General features: G+C 34.9%; 2 protein-coding genes across 3 annotated transcripts; one reads left to right on the top strand and one right to left on the bottom strand.

Moving 5' to 3' along the window:
• Positions 1–930: 930 nt before the first annotated feature.
• Positions 931–5,990, top strand: LOC110768317 (peptidase M50B-like protein). The gene is made up of 10 exons (XM_021972028.2): positions 931–1,201; positions 2,120–2,215; positions 3,175–3,259; positions 3,827–3,948; positions 4,092–4,116; positions 4,200–4,283; positions 4,372–4,401; positions 4,486–4,591; positions 4,699–4,763; positions 5,690–5,990. Exons 1-9 carry the CDS (start codon positions 1,112–1,114, stop codon positions 4,760–4,762), a joined length of 702 nt encoding a protein of 233 aa, XP_021827720.1. The 5' UTR covers positions 931–1,111; the 3' UTR covers position 4,763; positions 5,690–5,990.
• A 15,584-nt stretch (positions 5,991–21,574) lies between these two features.
• On the bottom strand, positions 21,575–26,821 carry LOC110768337 (elongator complex protein). Of its 2 annotated transcripts, none has more exons than XM_021972060.2 (10): positions 26,587–26,821; positions 26,386–26,478; positions 25,899–26,065; positions 25,710–25,756; positions 23,828–23,897; positions 23,281–23,507; positions 23,087–23,185; positions 22,685–22,760; positions 22,315–22,543; positions 21,575–22,031 (listed from the first exon to the last, which is right to left on the bottom strand). In XM_021972060.2, exons 1-9 carry the CDS (start codon positions 26,751–26,753, stop codon positions 22,350–22,352), a joined length of 1,140 nt encoding a protein of 379 aa, XP_021827752.2. In that variant the 5' UTR covers positions 26,754–26,821; the 3' UTR covers positions 21,575–22,031; positions 22,315–22,349. The 2 variants fall into 2 exon arrangements, with proteins under 2 accessions (XP_021827752.2, XP_021827753.2); XM_021972061.2 differs by having other exon boundaries at positions 21,575–22,021.
• Between the last annotated feature and the right edge of the window lie 387 nt (positions 26,822–27,208).

Raw genomic sequence — 27,208 nt, 5'->3', positions numbered from 1 at the left:
CCCAGAGTCGGACAAAGTAATTCGAACATCGATGTGTCCTGGAGATGAGGATAACAGATCAACTTGTAAATCGGACCGCCATAGTAAACATAACCCCCCTGAAAACCCAAGGCGGGGAACACACACCACCCCACCCACATCTAACCTTGTATGTAACTTTCCCATCTGCACCGCAGTCATACGCGTTTCAGTTAAGAAAATCACATCTGGCCTCTTATCCTGAAGAAAACTCTTCAGGTCACGGAACGTTCGTTGGTTGCCAAGCCCCCGAACGTTCCAACTGAACACTAACATTGAGACCGGGGAGATCCCTCATGGCTGGTCTCCTCCGCCTGTTCAGTAGATGTAGTAAAGCACAATCGTCGTTTTCCGGGGACGTCAGACCTTCCATGCTCACAGGATCTCTCCTCAAGAGGAGCCTCAACCAGACGCTTTCTTTTAGAAGAAGGCGCCGCAACCCCCTGCACACCCAGGCTAGTCGTGACAGCCCCCACACGCCTTGGCCTACCCCGTCCACGACCCTTCACCTTTCCTGCCGTCCGTTCAATGATAGGCATAAAGTTAAAAGGGTCCCCATTAAGGGCAATATATGCATTTGTTTCATCACTAGTGGGGGCACAAGGTAGAACACTCCTAACCGGATCAACGTCCACCTCCACATGACAAGTCTGGTTAAGGTCCAAAGTCAGGGACGTACTAATTCCCTCTGGCAATTGAGGAGCCATCAAGGCCGTAGGCATGTCATCTGGGGGACCCACCTCCATACCAAACACGACAAGTAAAGATAGAGCAAAGTCAGCCAATCATGACTCAGTCTTCCTCCAAAGAACAACCAGAAAAACAAGAACAAAGAAAATATTAAATAATAAAATGTTAAAACTGATGTAGTCTGTCGCTATACGTTAAACTGGTGAGAAAATTACGAATTGTTAATATCAAAATAATTGACCAAAAGAAAAAAGAAAAAGGAGAGACAGAAGAACAACCTCTTTGTGTCTCTCCTGCACTTTCTCCTACACCCAACTCCTCCGAGCCAACGCTTATCTGAGATTTCTGGGTACCTCAGAAGTCTTGGATTTAAGCTTGTTCTGTAGCAAAAAGAGTATAAACAATGCCCAATTGGGAGCTGAAGAGTTGTTGCAAGCATGACCAGGTCGTATTCTTAGCGACTATTGGAGTCTTCACCGTTGTGATCCTCGCGGTATGTCAACTTTGGCCTCTTTGCTTTCATTAGAAACTATTTGACTCTGTTTGTTTCCCCAGAAAAAAAAAGAGAATAAATTTAAGAGTGGTCTCTCTGATGTATTTGTTCTGCTTTCTTGAAGCTTAAGCGGGTTGAGTCGAGTTGTTGACCAGATAGTTCAAATGGGTTTAAATAAGGGAAAATCTGAGGCCCAAGATATTATAATTCTTGTACTTCTTCTTCAAGGTTTTAAATAGAAGTTCTTGTTGATTTTAATGGTGTTTTCTTGGTAGTTGATTGTTTTGGGGAAGTTATGCTAATTAGCTAAATACACAATGAGGCTATGTGGTAGATAAGAATTTAGGAAGGGGGTTAATAGCTACCGAAATAAAACTTTATTAGTTTTAAGGTAATGTATTTAACATTTTATACATTTTCGTGTGTGAGGCTATCCCAAGTTTTTATTTTCTCCACAAACCAAATGTCTCTTTGGAAATTATCATTTTGAGAAACTTTTCTCATATTTTTCCTTTTAATGTCAAACAAGAATGCAAAAGTTTCAACTTCATCTTAGAACCAACATGTAAAAAGGAGGGATTAGCAATGAGGGAAGATGAAAACATAAGACTATTGACATTACACTTGAAAAGTTCGTGGTGCTGTTTGAGGTTGTGAGAAGAGATTTAATGAATATGGGTCAAGGATATGAATCTAGAAGAGTAGTAAAGAACACTTTATTTGGTTAATGTTACATGATTTGGGGAGGGCCTTGTTATGTTGCCTAGCTTTAGTTTGCCTATCCATGTATCTTGCAGGTCAAATTGCAGCTTTTTAAAATCCTTTTTTTATAAAGTTTTTAATCAATCTCATTAATGGTTTAGCATTTACTTGATCAAGTTGACCTTTTGATCTAGAAGTTTGTTTTGGTTGTTAAAGCTGTGGAGGACAATAATACTCACACCTTTTAAGCTCATCACGGTGTTCTTGCATGAAGCAAGCCATGCAATTGCTTGCATACTCACATGTGGCAAGGTAAGAAGAAGTTATTTTTTGTTTTCTGTTATCTTTGGTGCTTAAATGATGTGATCAGATGGCATAGAGGAAACAATGGTTACTTTCTTAAATAGATATCTATATTTCAGTTGATCAAAACTTGGTCTTTTATTTTCAAAGTTGTTTGCTTGTTGTGTGAGAATTCACCTCTCTTTTTACACGAGTTTGAGTTTACACATATGATCACTAATACACCGAGTTCTGATTGATTGAGGCATTGAAAGAAACCTTAGCCGGCAATGTTGTTCCTTACTTGCCTAACAATATTCAGTTTAGAAGTTAGATCAACACTCACATTTTACTTTTCTACACAAGCTTATAGGCCACTTAACATGCAAGCTTACGGTAAAGAAGGACTAGAACTTGCTTTGCTTTGGTCCATTCTGTTTTGGTCAGGGGCTTAGCAATTTTTATTTATTTATAGTATATGACCTTAGTTTAAATGTCAGATAATGGGCTAGCTTAAATAGTCAAACGGAAAATTAGCTGCTCTAAATTATAGATGAGGATGATACATTTTATGCTACTCTACACTTGGGAAAGTCCAACTGTAACTTTTCACTTTCAAAGCTTGTTGGTAGTTCAACAGTTGCATATCTTCGATAAGATGTTATAATTATTTCTAATACTATTATCATTTTTATTGTTATTATTGTTATCATCATAATTATTAACTTTCTCATTATTATCATTGTTCTTATTTTATTCTTTTTTGTAAATGTTATGTAATCTTGGGATCTCATAATTTTCCTAAATGTTCCAAATTTAGAATGATTGAAGCTTATCAATGGTGAATGTAAGCACATTGTACCAAGTGTTTCGGTTTTGAAGGCTGACTTACATTAGGCCGGCTAACACATGCCAGTTTGTTAAACTTCTTTAGTTTCTAGGAAAGTAGCATCCTCAATCATGGATTTCTAATTTTAATTCATTTTCAGGTGGAAGGTATCCAGGTTCACGCAAATGAGGGTGGGGTCACACAAACACGTGGTGGTATATATTGTTTGATCTTACCTGCAGGATGTAATACACTTTTGTCCCTAATCTTTATTTTTCGTTTCAATGTATCCTTATTTTTGCCCTTTGTTATGAGACATTATTTATTGGCATTTGGCATTGACTTCGAAAAGCAATTTTGGAAGTTTTGAGCATGATATGATTGTCTTACTGGATATGTGCATACATAGTTAACCTTATTAAGTTTCTCAATTTATCACACTTGCATTTGATGTGCACAAGCTAAGTTTTGTCCTCAATTTGTTATACTTCATCTTCAGTGCATGTCTAAGATGTGTCTGAGTATATGATAGGGGCCAAATAGTCTGTGTTGGCACAAACGTGGCTTCTGATGCTAAAATAGGACTCTTTAGAAGTTCTCATGGTTTTTTTTTATTTCATGCTTGCTGGTGTTATATGAAAATCATGCAGGCTTTGAATTCACTTTTTTTTTTTTTGGTCCTAATTACAGTTGTCTTTTCTGTTAAACTAAATAGTTTTGCATTCTTTAAACTCTTTCTACTCTGTCATATTCAATTTAATGTAATCTGATTTTCAATGGTATACCTGGTCTAAATTGCTTTCTGCATCCAGATCTAGGCTCATCATTTTGGGGAATGGCTTTGATACTTGCGTCCACAAATCTCATAACTGCTCGAATTGCTGCTGGTTGTTTGGGTGTTGCTCTGCTTGTTGTGCTTTTTGTGGCAAAAAATGTAAGAGAGTTATGAATACATATTCCTAGTCGCATTTAATAAACTTATGCAAACAATTATGTTTTTGCTTCATTTTCATAGTTAGAGCTTTCAGGATATTAATTTCCTCATTCTTGCGTTCTAAATTCTGTTGTTTTATACAGTGGACACTTCGAGGACTTTGTATTGGTGAGTACTTTCACATTTTTTTAATACGTATTGGTTTTTATACTATCCACATTCTTCAATACATGATTGATCATTGTTTTCAGGATTCATTGTATTCCTTGCTATAATTTGGGTTCTGCAAGAAACAACAAAAGTCCGTATTCTTCGCTACGTTATTCTCTTTATTGGTACATTCTTATCTTTTCAAGCCTTTACTTTCTGAGATGAACTTGTTTTGGAAATGAAAAGTTACTTTTTTTTCATTTGAAATTGCAGGTGTGATGAACAGTTTGTTTTCAGTTTATGGTATCCTCAATGGTCCTTAACTGATAAATTACCTATTCTGAACTTCCAAATTACAGATGTTTTAACTTGTGATTATTTCCACAGATATTTATGATGATTTAATATCTAGAAGAGTCAACTCCAGTGATGCTGAAAAGTTTGCAGAAGTTTGCCCCTGCCCCTGTAATGGGGTTGGATGGGGAGTGATATGGTGAGCTTTGTTCAGAGATATGGTTAGCTGTAATGTTCAGAGAGTCGTACTAATGAATAAATCTTGAAGTGTCCTTTCTTGCATAACCTAATAATCTCTCTATGCAGGGGACTGATATCATTTATCTTTCTTTCTGCGTCGGTGTACCTAGGGCTCGTCATTTTATCCTGAGGTACTATCTGCTGCTTCACTCTGTTTTAGAAGAATATCTGGAATTTGTTATCCAATTTTATCTGAAAAAGATTACTCTGCTTAACTAATGATCATGGTTAGTTTCCGAATCATTGCATTTGGAAGAGTTGATTTTGCTTGAATGTTTTGAGAGCATTTCCATGAACCAATTGTGGAACCATTATAATTGTCAATTGTGAAAGTAAAGCTAGAAAAATCGTTTCCATGAACCAATTGTGGTCACCTTAATACTATGTACGATATATTCCTCCCTGTAGATGATGTGCCTAGAGCCTCTTCCTATTGAGAAATATAGTGAAATTTATAGACATGAGATTTGTCATCCAAGGATTTAATTTTATATTTTCTTGACTCATTCAAGGATTTGCTCCTCTCTAAGATTTGGAAATGATTATTCTTTTATTTGTTAGTAACATAGATACCTTCGGGCCTCAAATTGTGCAGTAGTATTCCAACCCTGCGCAACTTTCAAAGGAACATTCGTAAGAGGAAGAATATATGTTTGTTTCTGTAGATAATCTACCTAGAACCTCCTCCCTTCTGGAAACATAGTGAAATATATCGACATGGGAATTATCTTTCAAGGATTTACTATGTTCTCTGATCTGGAAATGGTCCTGCTTTTATTTATTAGTGAAGCAGATGCCCTCAAACTGTTAGTAAGGTGTGCTAAAAAGCACAGTAGTAATTGTCCCTCTTTTTTGTGTAATACTTTGCGTAAATTGCTTTGATATTCCCTTTATTAGAAAATATTTGGTTTTAAAAAATTTGGGGTTTGCTTTAGGAATGCTTTCGAGTTTTATTAGCTTTATTCTTGGTTATAGGCTTATAGAAATCATGAAATGAAACTTATAAATATTAGATCCCTAATAATATTATCTCTAATAAGTGTTCTGTTATTTTCAGGTTCAAAGGATTTTTTAGCCTAGTCATCTCGTTGCGACAGGAAGCTTCAGCTATTGCTTATTCTTTTCAGTCTCTCCATTGATGAGTAGTTAGTTTCACAGAATACTGCATTCTTTCAACCCTTTTGATTCTGGGTTACACCTTGTGATAGTTCTTGTATAGGAAAGTTTGTACTGGTGTGTATCATAACAAAGGCTTAAAGGTGATTTAAAGATCTTGATGTGAATTTCCACAAGTGTAAACCCGAACCTCAAACTGATTTATGGGGACTGCAGAGCAATCCTAGCTTTCTTTTTGTCCAGGTTGATTTATTTCTTGTGCAAGATTTTCCTTTTTTAAGATTTGAAATGCACCTGAATGTGCAAAGTTTTGATGACAAATTTGAAATTAAGCTGACTCAGTTGGCTTTTATTTTTTCGTTCACTTCAAGATTCGAGAGTATAAATTCCCGGCACCCGTTTTTTTATTTTTATTTTATTTATGAAGAACGTCCTCACTCTTGTTCATTGATGTGTTTTTGTAGTTGTGGGTTTGAAATTGTATAGAACCCCATAAAAAGGATTAATTCCCTTAAACTGAGCCATTTAAGTCAATGACTATGTCAAAAGCTAAAACTTGAAATCTCATGCAAAGCTCTGAGATGCTCCAGCGTGGTTGCTGCCCCTGCAAGTGGAGCATAAGTAAATTCTTTCAATGAAATTGACCCCCATGAGACTATGCTACTAGAAGCAAGTTGACTTTGTAGGCACCATGAATATGGCAAAGTTTTAACTAGGCCCACAAATTTCTCTTTCACTAACATAATATACCCTAAGTGAAAGTGTAAAGAGGATGCATTACTATTCATAATAGGTTTAAGTGTATTATATACTTGTATTTTCTACTTCGACCCCCCTAACTTTACAATTCTAGCTCCGCCCCTGGGTATAAGTAATCACATCCCATGAAATACTCTGGGTAGCTAGTGGAAAAATATAGTACAACAATGTAGAAAAAAAAAAATGCTTAGACCATTTGCATGGACCACATTGTAAACTAATAAACTATACAATGTCATAAAAGTGGTGTACAATAGTCCATGTAGCATTGCCCAACTGAATATCAAGTCAGGTCTTCAGAAGTTTACGTGTAGTTCCATTGATAAACCTGAAAACTAATTCTTGGTCACCTTCATGCATTCCTCTGAGAGAGAGAGAGAGAGGGTTTAGGGTTTAGGGTTTAGGGTTGCTCTCTAAGTGATCGCACTGGTGTGGTTGCTTTTGTATATGTTGATCACCTCAATCAAAGAATGAATTCTAAGTACTTTAGATGCATTTTGACATTACAATGTATGATTAAGAGACAATAAGAAAGTGACAAGATATTCAAACAAGCCCCACGCACTATACATATTCTTGTTAGAAGATGTATGGTGAATAGAATCGGTTATCCCTTTGCAGCTTGTTGGCTTTGTTTTGTGTAGAGAATTAGATATAAACCCAAAAGTATTAGGATTTATTATGAATAACTCACGTAATTTTGGCTTCTCGATGAGAGTCCATTCACTATTTTCTAGGTCAGCAAACGTACCATAGCAAGTTGATGAGTAAGCTAATATTTATATCCACAATGATAAGGTGTATATGTAGATGTATGTCAAATATATACATTTGGTTGCCGGAATGTTCTGCAATGGGGAGGTGTATATGGCTGTAAATATACATCACAACCGTGAGATGGGAAAAAAGATGTAAATGTACATCTAATTTTACACCCAGCCAAGTAGGTCCCGTAACAAAAAAGCCAAGAGATAAGAGAGAGAGGAAAGCTACCTAAAAGATGGGGAAGTTATTAAAATGGTGGGCCCAGGGTGTGGCTGAGATCTATTAAAATGATGCAAATGCACAAAGTTCTTCTCCAACAACTCTCTAATGTATGGCCATATTTCATTCAAATTGAAATATGAAACTCACAATTACACTGATCAATAGTGAAGAATAAATTCATATCAAAGTCGACGATTTAGATTAATTTTATTTACATCATATTGAAAGAAATTATATCTTATAGTTAAAATTTTTACTTCGATTTGTTTAGAAAAAATAATTAAACCTAACACAAACAAAATTAACACAAAAATATTAACATAAAATTTTTTTAACACAAAAAACGAATTAATACTAGAAAATCGGATTTCCAAACTTTGAATTTGCATCCAACTCATTGGAGCAAAAATGACATTTGCATCTCCCGGAGGTGTAAAGAAGATGTAAAAGTGGCTTTACACCTCCAAATTTACACCTCCCCACTGTGGAAGCTCTTATGGTTCCCAATTTTCAATATTTTTAATGCTTTTTTGGCCCTCAGTAACTTTTTATAATGCCAACCCTTTAATTATTATTTGATTTTATGTTTATTTTAGGTCAATAGTTATTACATTTTACCTTTAAAAACAATTTTAAAAAAAAATAGATCTAATGTTAACCATTTATAATTGTCACTTCATCTTATTATCTGTGTTTTTCATTTTCTCTTCTCTATTTTTGTTTGTCTTCTTCTTCTTTTCTTTTTCTCTTCATCATTTTGGGTTCGACTAGCATCAGATTCGAGATAGATTACTGAAATAGATTGATAATTATACAATCAAATCTTTCATTTTCCAAACTGGATAATCAAAATCCTATACTTTGTAATCTCTATCTCTACATGGATCCCTTCTTTATGGATTAGAATTAAGCACATGGTCTCCAACTAGCCTGCATTACGAATATTTTGGTTCATTTTATCATATCTTCTTCACTAGTCGAATGGATACCATTTGGATTTAAAGGGAGAAGTGGGACAGCATACTACCTTGTGGATAAAGGTTAATCTGCCTTGGGACATCCCTTCTTTTTTCATCATCGTCCTCTCAGCTTAATGCAATATTTAGGGTGCTTTTTATGCAGGTGCATACTTGCAACCAGGCCTTCTCACTGCACTACTTTCTGCATTGCTACTACAACTGGACCTTGACCTTCCATGAATAATGTTAATGCATGCATGCATGCATGCCCTTGAGATCTTCACTTTTTTTGTGTTTCTAAATCTTTATTCAGCAGTATTGAATTTATTGATTATTCCCTCTCAAATGAGATTTGAGTGACATATCAAACAAGCATAAAACAAAAAGTAAAAGGGAAACAAAATAACAATTATGGAAACTTACAGCAACTTATGAAAACAGATTGACAAGTTTGATACAAATATATATGTACGACAAATATTCTAGGTTCAGTTGGAAGTGGGCTACATTTCAAATAAGTAAAAGTATTAATTATGTAGGTATTTGGGTGACTCCCCTACATGTGGCGCACATTAATTTTTTAAGGGCAAATTAATTTCCATTAAACTCAAAACCAATATACAAAGGAAAACCGGCATGTTTAAGGTGGCTTCAATAAAACTTTCCCCAAAAAAACCACATGGAACAAAACTCTGATGAAGGAAAGAATACCACACATACAAATGACTAACAAAACAATCAAGAAACCAAATGCAAATCAGAACAGTCATCTTGAATACAATCCTTGAGCTAGGGGGAGGCCCATCAGCAATCCAAAACTTGAGGCCCCGATCACGAAGACTATCCCATGAGCAACTCCACTAGCCTAGCCATGCGAGGAATAAACTGTCCATGGACAACACAATGAGGTATCAATGCAAGTAGAAGGCGAATCTAATCCACCTACAAAGGAATTTGAAGCAAAGTGTTCATAATTGTATATCTAAAAAGTCAATGTCCATGATTTGTCGCAAAGTCAAAGGTGAAAAAGTTTTTGCATGTTTTATATTTTAGTTAATTAAGCTTCAACTATTTGTGATTGAGACAATACCCTAAAACAAACCTATATATCCATATATTCGTGAAAGATAGGATTCGATCAGCTTTTATATTTTCAAAAGCAACTTCAAACTTCTCTATATAAACCCTAGTGAAGCTTGGTGTAAACTAGGTGGAGATGATTGGGGAAGTTTTTCATGAGATTTGTAAGGAGAAGGCTCCAACTTCCCTCGAGGGCTCCCAATATTCCATGTTAATACTCCGATATCAACATCAAGTATGGGAATGTTGGGGGCTCTTTTGGGACGTTGAAGCCCTTTCTCCTTGGTTATGGCTTCGTTTACATTCCTTTGTGCTTTTCTTTTTCAAATAAACTCTCTTCATCTCTTGTGGTGATGAACCCTTAAGCATGGGACATCGTTTGTTCATTATTGTAGGTGATTCACACAACTCCTTTTGTTTTGTAATAATCTCTCTCTCTCTCTCTCTCTCTCTCTCTCTCTCTCTCTCTCTCTCTCTCTCTCTCTCTTTTGTATTTTGGGTTTATTTTGTTCATTTGATTTTATGTTTATTTTAGGTCAATAGTTATTACATTTGACCTTTAAAAAAAATTGATCTAATAATGTCAACCATCTATAATTGTCACTTCATCTTATTATCCGTGTTTTTCATTTTCTCTTCTCCATTTTCGTTTGTCTTCTTATTTTTTTCTTTTTCTCTTCATCATTTTGGGTTCGACTAGCATCAGATTAGAGATAGATTACTGAAATAGATTGATAATCAAACAATCAAATCTTTCATTTTCCAAATTGGATAATCAAAATCCTATACTTTGTGATCTCTATCTCTACATGGATCCCTTCTTTAAAGATTAGAATTAAGCATATGGTCTCCAACTAAACTGCATTACGAATATTTTGGTGCATTTTATCATATCTTCTTCACTAGTCGAATGAATACCATTTGGATTTAAAGGGAGAAGTGGGACAGCATACTGCCTTGTGGATAAAGGAAGTAAGCAAATACTGTACTTCATCCCTGCAAATTGCAATCTAACGATCTTCTTATTTCTTTCTTTCTTTTTTCCTCATCGTCCTCTCAGCTTAATGCAATATTTAGGGTGCTTTTTATGCAGGTGCATGCTTGCAACCAGGCCTACTCACTTCACTACTTTCTGCATTAATTGCTACTACAACTGGACCTTGACATGAACAATGTTAATGCATGCATACATGCATGCCCTTGAGATCTTCACTTTTTTTGTGTTTCTGAATCTTTATTCAGCAGTATTGAATTTATTGATTATTCCCTCTCAAATCGGGAAACTAAACAACAATTATGGCAACTTACAGGTTAACTTACAGCAACTTAATCTGCTTCTTGTTGAGAAATTGGCTGCCATCTTTGCAACTTAATCAGCCACCGAAAATGAAAATCTAATTCAAATCGTCTATACCAAACCAGACCATTACTTCTTTCTGAACAAACTTCACCATAGATAAATACATATTAAAACATATTGACAAGTTTGATACAAATATATATGTGGGATACTAGCTAGGCTCAGTTGGAAGTGGGCTACATTTCAAATAAGTAATGGCCCGTTTGGTACGTCGGACTGTACTTACTAATTTATGTCGGATAGTATTAATCTATTCCGGAGAGTAGTGATTGTTTATCCATAATATTATAAGGTGTTTGTTGCTGTTTCAGATAAATAGTCTGACTAAGTTATACTATGTTTGGTGCTCCGTCTGATAACATCGGATCATACTATTTTTTTTTAAATTCTTTGATAATTGAAGTGGAAATTTAAATTCACATGAACCAAATTATGCACCAAGCCATAATATGCAAGAACCACAATCTAATTATAAAGTATGCCATAATCTTTCTTTCATCCATATCTAGGCATAATATAAAGGAAAAAAAAATTAGTAAAAGCAATTTAGAGAGAGAGAGAGAGAGAGAGAGAGAGAGAGAGAGAGAGAGAGAGAGAGAGAGATAGAACGCAGTTTATGTCGTTCAATGTCGCTGGAGAATATTTGATTCACGATTTCTTACTGAAGCATGTGTTTTTCAAGCCTAAGTGGTTGCTAGTTAAAGAAAAAAGCACTGCGAAAGGGTTATTATTCAAGCTTCAAAAAAAGCACTGGAACATCTAATATCAAGCTTCCATTTGAACTGAATAATTTACAGCTAAGAATTTGCAATCAATTAATGGAAAAGTGGACATCAGCTTACACAGAAGGATTTGCAATCAATTAATTGAATACATATAGTTTAGTTACAAAAAATTATGCAAATACACGAGACAATGTATTTGAAGTGGGAGATAGTATGAGAGAGAGATAGAGAGTGAGAGAGATTGATACCCGGATAAGAGTGAAAAGAATAACTTATGGAGAAGATAGCAGAGAAGAACTCTAGGAAGAATAAGATGAAAAGAGCGTATGGTTTTTCACGTAGAAAGCGTGTTCTATTTTTTTCCTAGCCTTTATAATTAAGTGTGTATTATCTAAACCAGGGTGTGTGAGTTGTATTAGTTAGTCTGGTATGGAGAGTATTAAAAGCCCAACATGTTTAACTTAGTCAGGTAATTAAATAATACAAGTTGACACCAAACAACTGACATGGGCTATTTACTCCTATCTAGAGTCTAAAATAGTGTACCAAACATACCCTAAAAGTATTATGTAGGTATTTGGGTGACTCTCCTACATGTGGTGCACATTAATTTTCTAAGGGAAAAATAATTTTCATTAAACTCAAAACCAAAACACAAACACTACCCAAAAAAGAAGTATTAGGGGCAGAAAATATAATACACCCCTATTAACTGTTAATTAGGGGCGGAAAACTGATAGGCCCTATTAGTGATATTTGGGGTGGATAAATATGCCCCTATTAAAATAGGCGGGTTAAGGAGGGAAGATTTGTGCCAAACTTTTTGGTAGGCGTAACTTAAAATAAAGAGAGGCGCAAAACAAGAGACCCCTAAAATTAATCTCATATTTATTAATTTTTTTTTACAGCCCTAATATTAATGATGTTTTATTTTCTTATTTTACATTAGCTTTTAATGCCTCAAAATCTAAGAATTATCTCTCTTCCTCTCTTATAGCAGCAGGCTAGCGGCTGCCGTCTTACTTTTACTTTTCTCTTATGGTCTTTTTTAATTAAAATATCTTATTAGTTCACTCCGCACCTACTTCCCGAAAACACCATGTAGGACAAAATTTTGAAACAGAAAAGAGTACTACACATACAAATGACTATAAAAAAAATCAAGAAACCAAATGCAAATCAGAAGAGTCATCTTGAATACAATCCTTGAGCTAGGGGGAGGCCCATCATCAATCCAAAACTTGAGGCCCCGATCACGAAGACCATCCGATGAGCAACTCCACTAGCCTAGCCATGCGAGGAATAAACTGTCCATGGACAACACAATGAGGTATCAATGCAAGTAGAAGGCGAATCTAATCCACCTTAATTATATGGAGCAAAGGAATTTGAAGCAAAGTGTTCATAATTATATCTTCGCCTAACAAAGAATTTTGAATATCTAAAAAGTCAATGTCCTAGTGAAGCTTGGTGTCGCAAAGTCAAAGGTGAAATAGTTTTTGCATGTTTCATATTTTAGTTAATTAAGCTACAACTATTTGTGATTGAGACAATACCCTAAAACAAACCTATATATCTATATATATTCGTGAAAGATAGGATTCGATCAGCTTTTATATTTTCAAAGGCAACTTCAGACTTCTCTATATAAACCCTAGTGAAGCTTGGTGTAAACTAGGTGGAGATGATTGGTGAAGTTTTTCAAGAGATTGGTAAGGAGAAGGTTTCAACTTCCCTCAAGGGCTCCCAATATTCCATGTTAATACTCTGATCTCAACATCAAGTATGGGAATGTTGGGGGCTCTTTTGGGACGTTGAAGCCCTTTCTCCTGGGTTATGGCTTCGTTTACATTCCTTTGTGCTTTTCTTTTTCAAATAAACTCTCTTCATCTCTTGTGGTGATGAACCCTTTAAGCATGGGACATCGTTTTTTCATCGTACGTGATTCATACAACTCCTTTTGTTTGTAATAATCTCTCTCTCTCTCTCTCTCTCTCTCTCTCTCTCTCTCTCTCTAACCGTGGTGGGAATATTTGAGAGCTCTGGTGGGTGGAGTCTAAATTGGGTGAAAGAATGGAGGTGAAGAAGAAGACACATATGGAGAGCTCAAAATGGCATTTTCAACGAAAAATCTCACCCCGTATATTTTTTTATAGGTTTCCTGACCAAAATAAAATTCTTATAGGTTTTAACACATTGATTTTTTGCTTGATGAATGAGAGGATCAAATTTAAAATTTGTGTCACTCAAACTAATACAAGGTTTTCAATGTTGTAATATTAGCAACTTCTCTTTAATTTCATTTATTGATACTTGTTCACAGTACTTACATTTATCTTCATGTTGTTTTTGCCAAAATTAGGGGAGGGGAACTCACACACATGGCTATCACGGGGGTTTGAACTAAGGACCATTTGGGAGCAAATCAAAATTTTAGGCCAATCCAACTAAGGTCATTTCCAGCAATGCAAGGCTAAACATAGACCACCCAAAAATTTAGTCCACCATTTATAGCTTTTTAAGGAATAGTTATGGGCTATATTTTTACCGTCTCCAATAGTGTAGGGCTAAATCATAGCCCCTCAATATATTTATTAGTTTTTAGTATTTTCCTTAAATATATTGGTTAATTTAATTAAAGTACTACTTTGACCCTATTTAAAATACATTTTAGATGAGGGGGGGACAATTTTTGTATGAAAAAGATGAATGATAATATGTAAAAGATGGAAAAATTGTTGGAAATTACGTAGGAGGAAAAGAGTAAGAATAGTATGTAAAAGGAAGAATGAAAAGAATGTCAGAAATTAGATAGAATGATGAAAAGAATGTGGAAAATTATGTAGAAATGAAGTTCGTATTTATATAAAATAAAAAAAATTAGCAAATTTTTAAAACTTTTTTTTAAAAACACAAATTTTAAGATTTTTTTTCTAAAAACAATAAACTATAAGAATGGCTAGCTGACGTCAACATGCCTGAAATAGCCCATCCATGTAACAGGCCAATACTTGGCCTTCTTGGTCTGCTGACTGGGTTTGGCCCAATGACATAGCAAGTTTAGACATCCATTGCTGAAGATGACTTTTGGGTGTGAAAGGGCTAAATTTATGGGTTTAGCCCACTACTGGAGATGGCCTAACACCCCCCATTGTACATTTACATTTATCAACGTGAAGGTTATACACAAAAACTTCTACTAAAATCATTATAAAACCTTTAGAGGTTTGAGTCATATGTGGATTAAGCATGCATAAGGTAAGATGAAACTTCTTCCAACCTCAATAAATATTCCCTTAAAGCATGTATTAACTAGGAATGCATTAGAAGACAATAAATACTGTAGGGTTTAGGGTTTTTAGAGCCCAAAGACCCAAAGAAGAGATGAGCATGACCAAAGGACAAAATTAACTACCTAATGAAGCTTAAGGAATATAAACAAGAAGACATTAGGGGTTCTAGGAAATTCTGAATTTTCCTTTATATATTTTTAAAATTAATTTAGATAATTATATCATTTAACATTCAAAATTAATTTTAATTAGACATGATTGTTCATGTTTGTCAGTTATACATTTGAAGATAAGGTTTGAGTGAATAAACCTTGGGGTTTCTAAATCTTTATAGATCATCAGCAGTGTTGAATTTATTGATTATTCCCTCTCAAATGAGGTTTGAGTGACATATAAAAAAAAAAAAACATAAAACAAAAAGTAAAAGGGCAAGAAAATAACAATTATGGAAACTTACAGCAACTTAATCTGCTTCTTTGCAACTTAATTAGCCACTGAAAATGAAAATCTAATTCAAATCATCGTCTATACCAAGCCAGACCATTACTTCTTTCTGAACAAACTTCACCATAGATAAATACATATTAAAACACATTGAGAATGTTGATACAAATATATATGTACGACAAATATTCTAGGTTCAGTTGGAAGTGGGCTACATTTCAAATAAGTAAAAGTACTAATTATGTAGGTATTTGGGTGACTCCCCTACATGTGTGAGGCGCACATTAATTTTTAAAGGGCAAAATAATTTCCATTAAACTCAAAACCAATATACAAAGGAAAACCGGAATGCTTAAGGTGGCCTTGTTAAAACCTTCCCGAAGAAAATCATATAGGAGATAGGACAAAACTCTAATGACAAGACAATCAAGAAACCAAATGCAAATCAGAAGAGTCATCTTGAATACAATCCTTGAGCTTGGGGGAGGCCCATCATCCATCCAAAACTTGAGGCCCCCATCACGAAGACTAAACCGTGTGATCCGACGCGAGGAATAAACTGGACAACACAATGAGGTATCAATGAAAGTAGACGGCGAATCTAATCCACCTTAATTATATGGAGCACAGGAATTTGAAGCAAAGTGTTCATATTTATATCTTCTCGCCTAGCATATAAAGCAAAGTGTTAAATATGCTCAACCAGAGATCATGCCCTTGCCTATTTAAATGCGCACAAACGTTTCTTTCTGAATAGCAATTAACCCTAAAATGGTAACTCACAATTCCATTTTTATTCAACCAAACGACACCAATAAGCTTGCTTAAGTTGAAGGGAATATTTATGTTATTATAAGATTAACAAATGTCTTTTGTCAACTTTTCTTAATGTTTCTACCTAGGTTAAAGATTTTATTCTTCAATATTGAAGGTTAGGTATAAACAGTAGACATTCCCTGTAATTAGTCGACGGATGTGTGTGCGTTGTAAAAAAAAATTCCTTGACCCTTGGGAAAGGGAATTAGTCGATCCATGATATTAATCAGTCCTTTTATTCTCAAGATTTTTTACTACAGTAATCTAAAAAGTCAATGTCCGTGAGCTAAAAATTCTTATAGGTTCATTAACACATTGACTTTTTGCTTGATGAATGAGGATCGAATTTAAAATTTGTGTCACTCAAACTAATACAAGGTTAAACGCAGTTGATTTCTTGTTTTCCTGATTTTAGATTCATTACGTTTTTTATTTTTTTGGTCCAATTCCACCTAGCTTCATCAAGTTTAATCAGGCCCATCGATCCATCCAGATGTGCAATTTTATCTCAATAGGCCTCAATATAGAATTTTCCGAAATATGAGATAATTGTATCTGATCAACAATTCCTAACAAGTGGTTTGCTTTGTAAGTAGAGATCTTATCAACGTGAAGGTTTATATACACAAACACTTCTACCAAAATCATTATAAACCTTTAATGTAGACGTTTGAGTCACATGTGGATTAAACATGCATAAGGTAAGATGAAACTTCTTTCAACATCAATAAATATGTCCTTAAAGCATGCATTACAAGACATTAACTAGTTATAATAGTTTAGGGTTTAGGGTTTTTAGATCCCAAAGACCAAAAGAAGAGATGAGCAAGACCAAAAGGACAAAATTCACAACCTAATGAAGCTGAATATAAACAAGAAGATATTAGGGTTCTAGGAAATTCTGAATTTGCCTTCATATATTTTTTAAACAAATTTAGATCATTATATCATTTAACATTCAAAATTAATTTTAATAAGACATGATTGTTCATGTCTGTTAGTTATACCTTATCTGTCTAAATTTGAAGATGCATCAAACTTCTAAGAGCACTCTCAATCAGAGGCTCTATTTGTGGCTCTAAAATTGGTGTTTGGATGATGATATGAATATGTAAATACACGAACCCTAGCGTGCTCAAGGACTTGATCTTTCTCTTTCAATTTTGAGAGTAGAAAGCTTTCCTGAAAGCGGTGGGCACATAGACAAAATGAATACAAAACTTTAGAATATCACAAGAAACGTAAACCCTAAAGTAAAATGAAGGATATGAATACATTACAACTAAACCAATAAAAAAGAATAATATATTAAGCATAAATTCTAGCATAGTCAGGCATACTCGGTCTCCCTCAGCAGATACGGTCAGTGCTAAAACGGACAATATATCTGTTAGGTATTTATGCATGTAAGAGAAGATAGATTAAATAAACTATAATGAACAAATTAAAAGGGGTATTTCTTTGGTTAAAGATTTTATTCTTCACAAATTAAAGGTTAGTTATAAACTCTGTAAAAGAAAAATTATTTCATGGATTCGATGGATGTATTGGCAGATAAGAAAGCCGTGATGCGCTCCTTTGTTATGTTTTTTTAATCATTTGATTAGGATTGAATTCACATGGGCAAATTAAACAGTAGACATTCCCTGTAATTGTCGATGGATGTCTGTGCGTTGTAAAAGAAAATTCCTTGACCCTTGGGAGAGAGAATTAGTCGACCCATGATATTATTCAGTGATCTAAAAAGTCAATGTCCATGATTTGTCTCAAAGTCAGAGGTGAAAAAGTTTTTGCATGTTTCCTAGTTTAGTTAGCTTCAACTATTTGTGATTCAGACAATACCCTAAAACAAACCTATACAGCTATATATTCGTGAAAGATAGGATTCGATCAGCTTTTATATTTTCAAAAGCAACTTCAAACTTCTCTATATAAACCCTAGTGAAGCTTGGTGTAAACTAGCTGGAGATGATTGGTGAAGTTTTTCATGAGATTTGTAAGGAGAAGGTTCCAACTTCCCTCGAGGGCTCCCAATATTCCATGTTAATGCTCCGATATCAACATCAAGTATGGGAATGTTGGGGGCTCTTCTGGGACGTTGAAGCCCTTGCTCCTTGGTTATGGCTTCGTTTACAATCCTTTGTGCTTTTCTTTTTCAAATAAACTATGTTCATCTCTTGTGGTGATGAACCCTTTAAGCATGGGAGATCGTTTGTTCATCGTACGCGATTCATACAACTCCTTTTATTTGTAATACTCTCTCTCTCTCTCTCTCTCTAACCGTAGTGGGAATATTTGAGAGCTCTGGTGGTTCGGTGGTGGAGTCTTAAGTGGGTGAAAGAATGGAGGAGAAGAAGACACATATGGAGAGCCCAAAATGACATTTTCAACGAAAAATCTCACCCCATATATTTCTTATAGGTTTCCCGATAGAATAAAATAAATAAAAAATTTCTTATAGAGGTTTTAACACATTGACTTTTTTGCTGAGTGAGGATCAAATTTAAAATTTGTGTCACTTAAACTAATACAAGGTTAAACACAGTTTATTTCTTGTTTTCCTGATTTTAGATTCATTACTTTTTTATTTTTTGGGGTCCAATTCCATCTAGGTTCATCAAGATTAATCAGGCCCATTTATCCATCTAGATGTGCAATTTTATCTCAAAAGGCCTCAATATGGAATTTTCCAATATGAGACAATTGTATTTGATCAACAATTCCTAACAAGTGGTTTGCATTGTACGTATGTAGAGATCTTATGTGGGTCATGGTGGAAATAGTAACACTAACACACAGTTACACTCCAAATATGCAAATTAGGAAACATAAATGTAATTAGCATTCATGAGATAGACTCCTTCCGTGTAAGTGCAAACAGAACCCGATATCTGATATTTTTGGAGTGTTTTTGTGTTTTCAATGTTGTAATATTAGCAACTTCTCTCTAATTTCATATATTGATATTTAACTGTACATTTACATTCGTCTTCATTTTATTTTTGACAAAATTAGGGGAGGCGAACTCACACACATGGGTATCATAGGGGTTTGAATTAGGGACCACTTGGGAACAAATTAAAAGTTCGGGCCAATCCAACTAAGGCCATCTCCACCAGTGCATGGCTAAACATAGCACACCCATAAAATTTAGCTCACAATTTATAGTTTTTTTAAGGAATAGTGATGGGCTATATTTTTATCATCTTCCGCAACGCAGGGCTAAATCATAGCCCGCTCAATATTTTATTGGTTTTTAGTATATTCTTTAAATATATTGGTTAATTTAATTAAAGTACTACTTAGACCCTGTTTAAAATACATTTTAGATGAGAGGGGACAATATTTGTATGAAAAAAGAACAAAGATAATATGTAAAGGATGAAAAAATTGTGGGAAATTAAGTAGAAAGATTTAAAGAGTAAGTATAGTATCCAAAAGGAATAATGAAAAGAATGTCATAAATTAGAGAGTGATGAAAAGAATGTGGAAAATTATGTTGACATGAGGTTAGTATTTATATATATATATATATAATGTATGAATTTTTTTATAAAATAATAAAAATATTAGGATTTTTTTGTAAAAAATAAACTATGATAACGGCTAGATAACGTAAGCACGTCTGAAATAGCCCATTCATGAATCAGGCCAAGTTTGGCCAAGCACTTGGCCTTTTTGGCCTACTGAGTGGATTTGGCCTAGTTACATGGCAGGTTTAGCCCACTGATGGAGATTACTTTTGAGTGTGAAAGGGCTAAATTTGTAGGTTTAGCCCATTACTGGAGATGGCCTAACACCCTCCATTTTACATTTACATTTATCAACGTGAAGGTTTATATACACAAACACTTCTACCAAAATAAACCTTTATTGTAGACATTTGAGTCACGTGTGGATTAAGCATGCATAAGGTAAGATGAAAATTCTTTCAACCTCAATAAATATGCCCTTTAAGCATGCGTTACAAGACAATAACTAGTTATAATACTTTAGGGTTTAGGGTTCTTAGATCCCAAAGACCCAAAGAAGAGATGAGCATGACCAAAAGGACAAAATTCACAACCTAATGAAGCTTAAGGAACATAAACAAGAAGACATTAGGGTTCTAGGAAATTCTAAATTTGCCTTTATATAATTTTAAAACAAATATAGATAATTATATCATTTACATTCAAAATTAATTTTAATAAGACATGATTGTTCATGTCTATCAGTTATACCTTATCTATCTGAATTTGAAGATGCATCAAACTTCTAAGAGCACTCTCAATCTTAGGCTTTACTTGGGGCTCTAAAATTGGTGTTTGGAGCCTCATTTAGAGCTCCGATAGAATATTCTGAACTTTAAACATATCTTTCCCATAATGGAGGGCTCTATATTTTTTTCATGTTGTAATCTTATTTATGTGTAATTTTTTTTTAATGTAAGTTTATGTTAGGAAAACCAAACTTTGTCCCCTAACTAATCCTTAGGAAAACCAAACCTAGCAAGATTGGCTTGCAGAAATTTAAAAACATAAAATAAATTTTTGTCGTTGGTCACCCTTTGTTTTGCTCAAATCTCAGCTGTTGGATTACCGATGTTAAAAAGGTAAGCGGTAGGATGGGCGAATTGAAAATCCCAGGTGCGCTGGGTTGAGCTCACTTGCGCTTCGACTCTCATGGGGGAATTTTTAATTTTTAATTTCTATATATGTTAGAGCTCTAAAGTGGTTGAGCCCAATTTACAAGCAATTATCACCCTTTCTAGTCAGTTTAATCGACCTTATTTTATGTTTAATATGTTATATTTAATTGTTATACAGCTTTAATTTTAATTCCATTTCCTTTTTTTTTTTTTTATCATTATTAAATTTTTTTCTTATTGTTCTCGGACAATCACAAACAAACCAAAAAAACCAAAAGAACCCACGTGCCTAATATTGAGTGCTTTTATTTTATGCGTAGCTCAAGTGCACATGGCTTCTTGGCACACGTGTAATGTGCACATTGCAAATGGATGTTCTAGAACAAACATGTTAGGGTTGTAACTGGAATGGCATTTTGGATAAAAGATGCGATTCCTAAACAAAGTTATTCTAGTTCTTTTTGCCGAAGAAGTTTCTGAAAGGTACGGCAAAGAAGTGCAACACAATGCAAGTGTGAGAAGTGTCACACTTGATGCATTGATCTACCAGTTAACCAAGGCCCCCACCCCCAAAACTGTGCATGGCCGTCGCTGAGGGAACTGGTATGTCCTCACATCAAACCCAAAGAGCAAACTACTTGACGAAAAAGTTTGGATCGGCCATAGATGCCCTCAGCCTCAGTTTGAGACTAATAACCAGAATGATGGGCCAAGCAAACAGCAGAATGCAAGATTTTCAAAAGGCAAGGAGAGGAACCACAGTACCGAAGAAGTTAATGAAACAATTGAGCACACAACACACCAACTTAAGATTTTGAGGACAAGATACATTCTCCAATTCACCAGAGGCATATTTTCTCCCCTCAAAATATTACTGTAATGCCTAGTCAACTAATTGAACAGTTCCTTCCATAATATACAAGGGACTGACAGAATGAAACTGTCTAAGGTTGAAATCCAAGTCTGAGAGAACGAGAGAGACCTCCAGTCCAAATCCCGTTGTATATAGTTCCAAGCACAGATATAAGACAGAATCAGAAGTGCGTGGTGTGAGCACAAAAAAATTTACAAGCTTCCATCTTTTTCGTACTCCAATGTCCAGCTTTCTGGACCTCAGACTTACTCCCATAAACATCCTTCAATCAAGGAAAGTTTATAACATTTGTCCTCCCACTTGATTGAACATATGGATACCTGGAATGACCAATAGGCAACCAAACCTGCAAGAATCTATATTGATTCAAAAATCAATAACTGGCTCAGATGAGCACAGAACACACACAAACATCTGAACAAGGGCAGACAATAAAGAAAAGTGGATATCTTAAGAGAACCTAATTTCAGAAAAGTCGCAATAAGTATTATTATCACTATTTACTATGAAATGTCAGATCCAACTCATATAGACTTATCAGTTTCATTAGCAAAACTGTTAGACTGAAAGTGAATAAAGTTATACGTCAGTGCATCTAGAAGGTATGTTCAATTGACTGGCATGGAGAAAATAAATTACCATTTTCCAGTACTCTCTCTGAAGGAGGAAAACCACTATATGTCCAAATCATCATCAGGATCCTCATCAGAATCTGGCATCTCATCGTCCGAATCACGAAAATATATTATTTCACCCTTGCTAGAGTCATCATTAATTTTTGAATTCCCAGTTGAAACAGGTGCTGCCTCATATTTGCTATCCATCAGAGATTTTCGACCATCATAAATTTCTACAGGTTTACCATTTCCTGCAAGAAAAGGTCAAAAAGTTTGTTTTGGAGCATCACAATCATGCAGATAAAAGGGAAGAGATCAAATAATGTAACCTTTTTTTATTTTTAATATAAGGTATAAGACCAAACCACTTATATCCATCCATGTTTTCATACCTTGGTGTTCAAATGGAAGTACAACTTTGGCCCTATCATTTCGCTCTTTCTCTGACAGTTGTAGATTGAATTGCACCTGTAGAGAAGAACAGTTTTTAAAATAAAAATAAAACTCATACAGAGTTTAGACAACTTCATTATCTGTGTGCACAATAAGACTTATTCACTAGTGTACATTTGTTTATGTCCATGTGTCTGCATAACGTCTAGTTATATGTGTTACGCAGAAGTCATTACTGATTCAGTAATCATCCAATTGTATCAGAATAGACTCAGTCAGCAATTTAGAATATCACCATGTAATAAAACTGAAAAGAATCAATTAAAAGAAAGGCTTAATTCCAAATAAGAAAGTGTGTTCTCCTGGATAATTTCAGTTTAAGATAAGGTTAAACAGGTGACCTTCGGCAAAAGGCCTTGATTGCCTTGATTGACTAATCCATCTTCAGATGAAGGGGATGTGAAGTCGATGCCTGACTGCCCAATGTGAATCTCTTCAAACTGATTACAAGTTTCAGGGACTTGTATTAGTTTACCAAATTTTCCAGATCAGTAAAATAATTTCACAGAGAGAGAGAGAGAGAGAGAGAGATCACCATCACTCGCACACGTCCATTTCTACGTTTGCATCGGACATGAAATTTCCCTTTTGTAAAATTCCGTTCAACTAAAGAAAGATTCTCTGAGTTACCTCTTTGTCGATTTGCAAATGGGATTAGTGGTTCTATGCTGGCCACCATAGAGGACATATATTCAATAACAGCAGTGACCTTTTCTTCACAAAGATCCGCATGAAGAAACCAAAAGATACTTGAAATTTGATCTGCAACCATAAGATAAAAGTGAATTTGCAGCCTCCAAAAGTTGAATATGTGCAATAAGTAAACCATACATTTCATTAACTTCCAAAATGAGGCATGCACAATTTTACATTGAATTGCCAAAAGTATATATTACATCATCCAAAAGGTTTATATTAAACGCTTTTTATGATAGCAGCTAAAAGCTCAGGGCAAAAGAGATTAAATGTGCACTAAACTTATTGAAATAGCAAATGACGAGAAAACATATATATTGAAAGCCTAGACAAAAACAATCAACTTTTATTGGAAAAAGATTGAGGAGCTAGTAAAGTTTATATACCACAGCAACGAAGGTTGCTCAAAAGGCCAGCAACTGATGACAAAGATGCATGTCTTAACATTTCATTTACCTGAAAATTTTGAAACGAAACAGAGCAAAAATGAAATGAGTGAGAGGGAGGGAGGGAGAGACAGAGAAACACCAGAAGTAACCATAAGCGGAATTTCCAAAGGTGGGCAAAAACAAACATATCCTCACAGGACCTACTTTCCAACATAGAAATTAAGCAAAACGAAAAACAAAAAATCTCCTTATCCACTTGAGAAATAGTCAGTATGAATAAACTTTGGGGCATTAGCAGGCTTTTACTCATGCAAATGGAACAATGTGCTGATGCACATCAGTTATATAAGGAAAGGGTTTTGTTTCCCAGTTCAGGGAAGTTTAGTTCAAGAGAGGAAACCATACATTACATCAATAATCATCCAACTTTTGTATGGTTGAGAGGTTGTAAGACTGGCTATTCTAAACTAAACACCTTTTTCAAATAAAATTGTGGACTTAAGCTGTATTCTTTGCCCAAAAATAAAAGGAAAGAAGAAGGGAAAAAGAAAATGGGACTACGTAAGTGCATTAATCACCCCAAATCTGGTAGTAATGTAAATTAAAAATTTATAATAACTTCTTATCATCAACAACAAGAGGAAAACAGGTATTGAACTATCACAAATCATTAATCAAATTTTTCATGATTTTTATGTGTAAAAAGAATATTGTAAGACAAATTTCTTCATAGCTTGCAATATACAAACAAATATAACAACATAAAACAAACAAAAATTCTTTTTTTCCGTTTTTGTAATATTTGAACCTTAAACAAATTCAAACAATTTGAGATGATTGCAGTTCCCATTTTTAGCTTATCACTTAAAGAATTACTATACTTAGTTTTTCAGACTAAGTTCAAATACTGTCACAGTAAAACTATGGAACATCTATACCATGCTAAGATGAAACTCAGTGTCCTGTCAGATATTTTTTAAACATTAAGCATGCTTCGTGAAGACATCTTATGGATAAGAACCGAGAGCAGTGCATCAAGAAGGCACCACAGTTGCCTGCTTGTCTAAAGATGAGACAAAAGAGTACCATAGAAGCGCATAATTTCTACTGTGACATCGAAAGCAATTGACGTCCTCCTCAGTAAACTAAGGCATTCAAAAGAAATTGTGGTTAGCCATTTCGGAAAATGGCCCCAATAAAAGCAGCTCGCATATTCAATAATTTTCTAGTAAAACAACAAACATACCAAGTTCCATAAGGTGTTTAATCTCTATGGCTCAGCCGAGCACACCATCAAAATTTGTGCTGAAATATTTGTTGAAAGTTGAAACCCAGAAGGAAGTTTCTAAGCCCCAAATATAGACAGGATTCTTAGAGAGTTACAATACAAATTTCTTGTCTCTAGAAAGTCCTTTAACTCAATAGGAAGTTTCCAAACATCACACACAAACAAATCAAACTACAGTAGAAAATTACAGTACAGCCTTGCCACACTGCACCAGCAGGCAAACTTAAACCTTCCTTCAACCTCAATACTAAGTCTCATAAGGTGTTCAATCTCTACGGCTGAGCTGAGCGCACCATAAAAATTTCTGCTGAAATTTTTGTTGAAACCCTGAAGGAAGTTTCCAAGCCCCAACCATAGACAGGACACTAAAAGAGTTACAATGCAAATTAATTCTCTAGCAAGTGTTTTAACTCATTAGAAAGTTTCCACACATCACACACAAACAAATCGAACTATAGCAGAAATCACAGTACAGCCTTGCCACACTGCACCAGCAGGAAAACTTAAACCTACCTTCAACCTCAAAGTACATGCATTGACCCTGGAATATTTCAAATATCATATATATACAATCACAGGATGCATAATTACCGAGTCTATTGCAACACTGAAATGAACTTTCCCTTGTCCAACCAATCCTGCAAGCATACAACCAAAAAGAAATCCACAATTACAATAATACTAGAATTATGTGAATGCTTACATGGTCAAACAGGCATCTTACTACGAAAACAAAATCTGCCAATGCATGTAAGTCAGTACAAGTAGAACCAATAATACCTTTTCCAAGTGAAATAACTGAAGAGAACAACTTGTCCACATCCTTCACATTCCTGCAAGTACTAGCTACGTTGGAAGCTTCATGAGAGAGATTTTTAGCACTTCCACACTCCATGAGCCTCTCTCTCCAACCAAGAGGATCCGTGTAACAATCCAAAATCCGAATCCTGTAATGCTAGTTCAGTCCAGAGGTCCCCACGAATTATATACATTATCTATGTGTGTTTATTCATTGTGTAACGTGTATTACTTTCAGCTTAAAGCACTGCCAAATTTCTCAAACAGGCATATTGGCACAACAAATGAATGCTTAGTTCCGGTTTCTGAGATTAAAACAATAAAACCAATGTTTGGTCACGTTTTGTAGAGGAAAAATCTATTATTATTTTTTAAATTCCTTTACTTTCTGATTTTTTTTTCTTTTCCAATTTTCTCAACAACCAAACAGAGTGGAAAGCACGGAAATTTAAAAGAAGGCTATCGTTACCACTGCTGAGAAGAAGAAATATCGAGTCCTCTCCTCTTCAACAAGTCTACATAATATGACGGACTCCGAGAAAACGCGACGAGCACCAGAGCTCTACAAATTAAATCAATAGCAAAGAGAATTTAATTAAAATAATCTACAAACAGAGAATTACACATTTTAATCTACGAAATGGAGTTGTTTCGGGAGAGGCAAACTGACCGCGACTGAGATTTTTCGGCTGCAATGTTGGTGGAGAGCTGGGAGAGAACGTGGCAGAAGGCGTCGAACCCGAGAGGTGTTGCTATAGAGTCCTTGATTGTGAGAGCGGGTGCATGCTCTCCCTCCAACGCACCGTCTCGAAGGGCTCTGCAAACCCATTCCGCCATTGTTGCTGGGTACTGGGAGTTCGAGTTCTGTGTAGGAGTATCTAAGCCCTAATCTGTTATTCAATTAAACGTAATTTTTACTTTACCAGCCGAGGTTTTACCTTACTGCTTTAAAAAATACGGTTTTATCACGAAAGAGATCCTTAAATTTTTCAAAATTCTTCATTTCAGTCCTTCAATTTTCAAATTAAACTTTCAAATCAATCAATTTGGTCCTTAATCTTATGATCCACATGTCAGTTTGCAATTTGCTATATGATTTTCTTGATGGAACCTAAATGTGAAACCCTAATTGAAGAGTATATCACATTATTGAGCAAAAACGTGGTTTTTAGGACTAAAATGAGTTATATTTTGATTATAATATATCTATAAAGCTGGTCACATGATGACTCGTGACCAATTTTAACGAAAATTTTGTCCGAATGTGACATCAAGGACCAAATTGTTGTCTA

The sequence above is a fragment of the Prunus avium genome, chromosome 3 (genome assembly GCF_965620075.1).
Source record: "Prunus avium chromosome 3, drPruAviu1.hap1.1, whole genome shotgun sequence".
In the NCBI taxonomy this organism is placed as follows: Eukaryota; Viridiplantae; Streptophyta; class Magnoliopsida; order Rosales; family Rosaceae; genus Prunus; species Prunus avium.
Note: the sequence above shows the minus strand (reverse complement) of the source record. Positions and strands in the feature narration are given on the sequence as shown.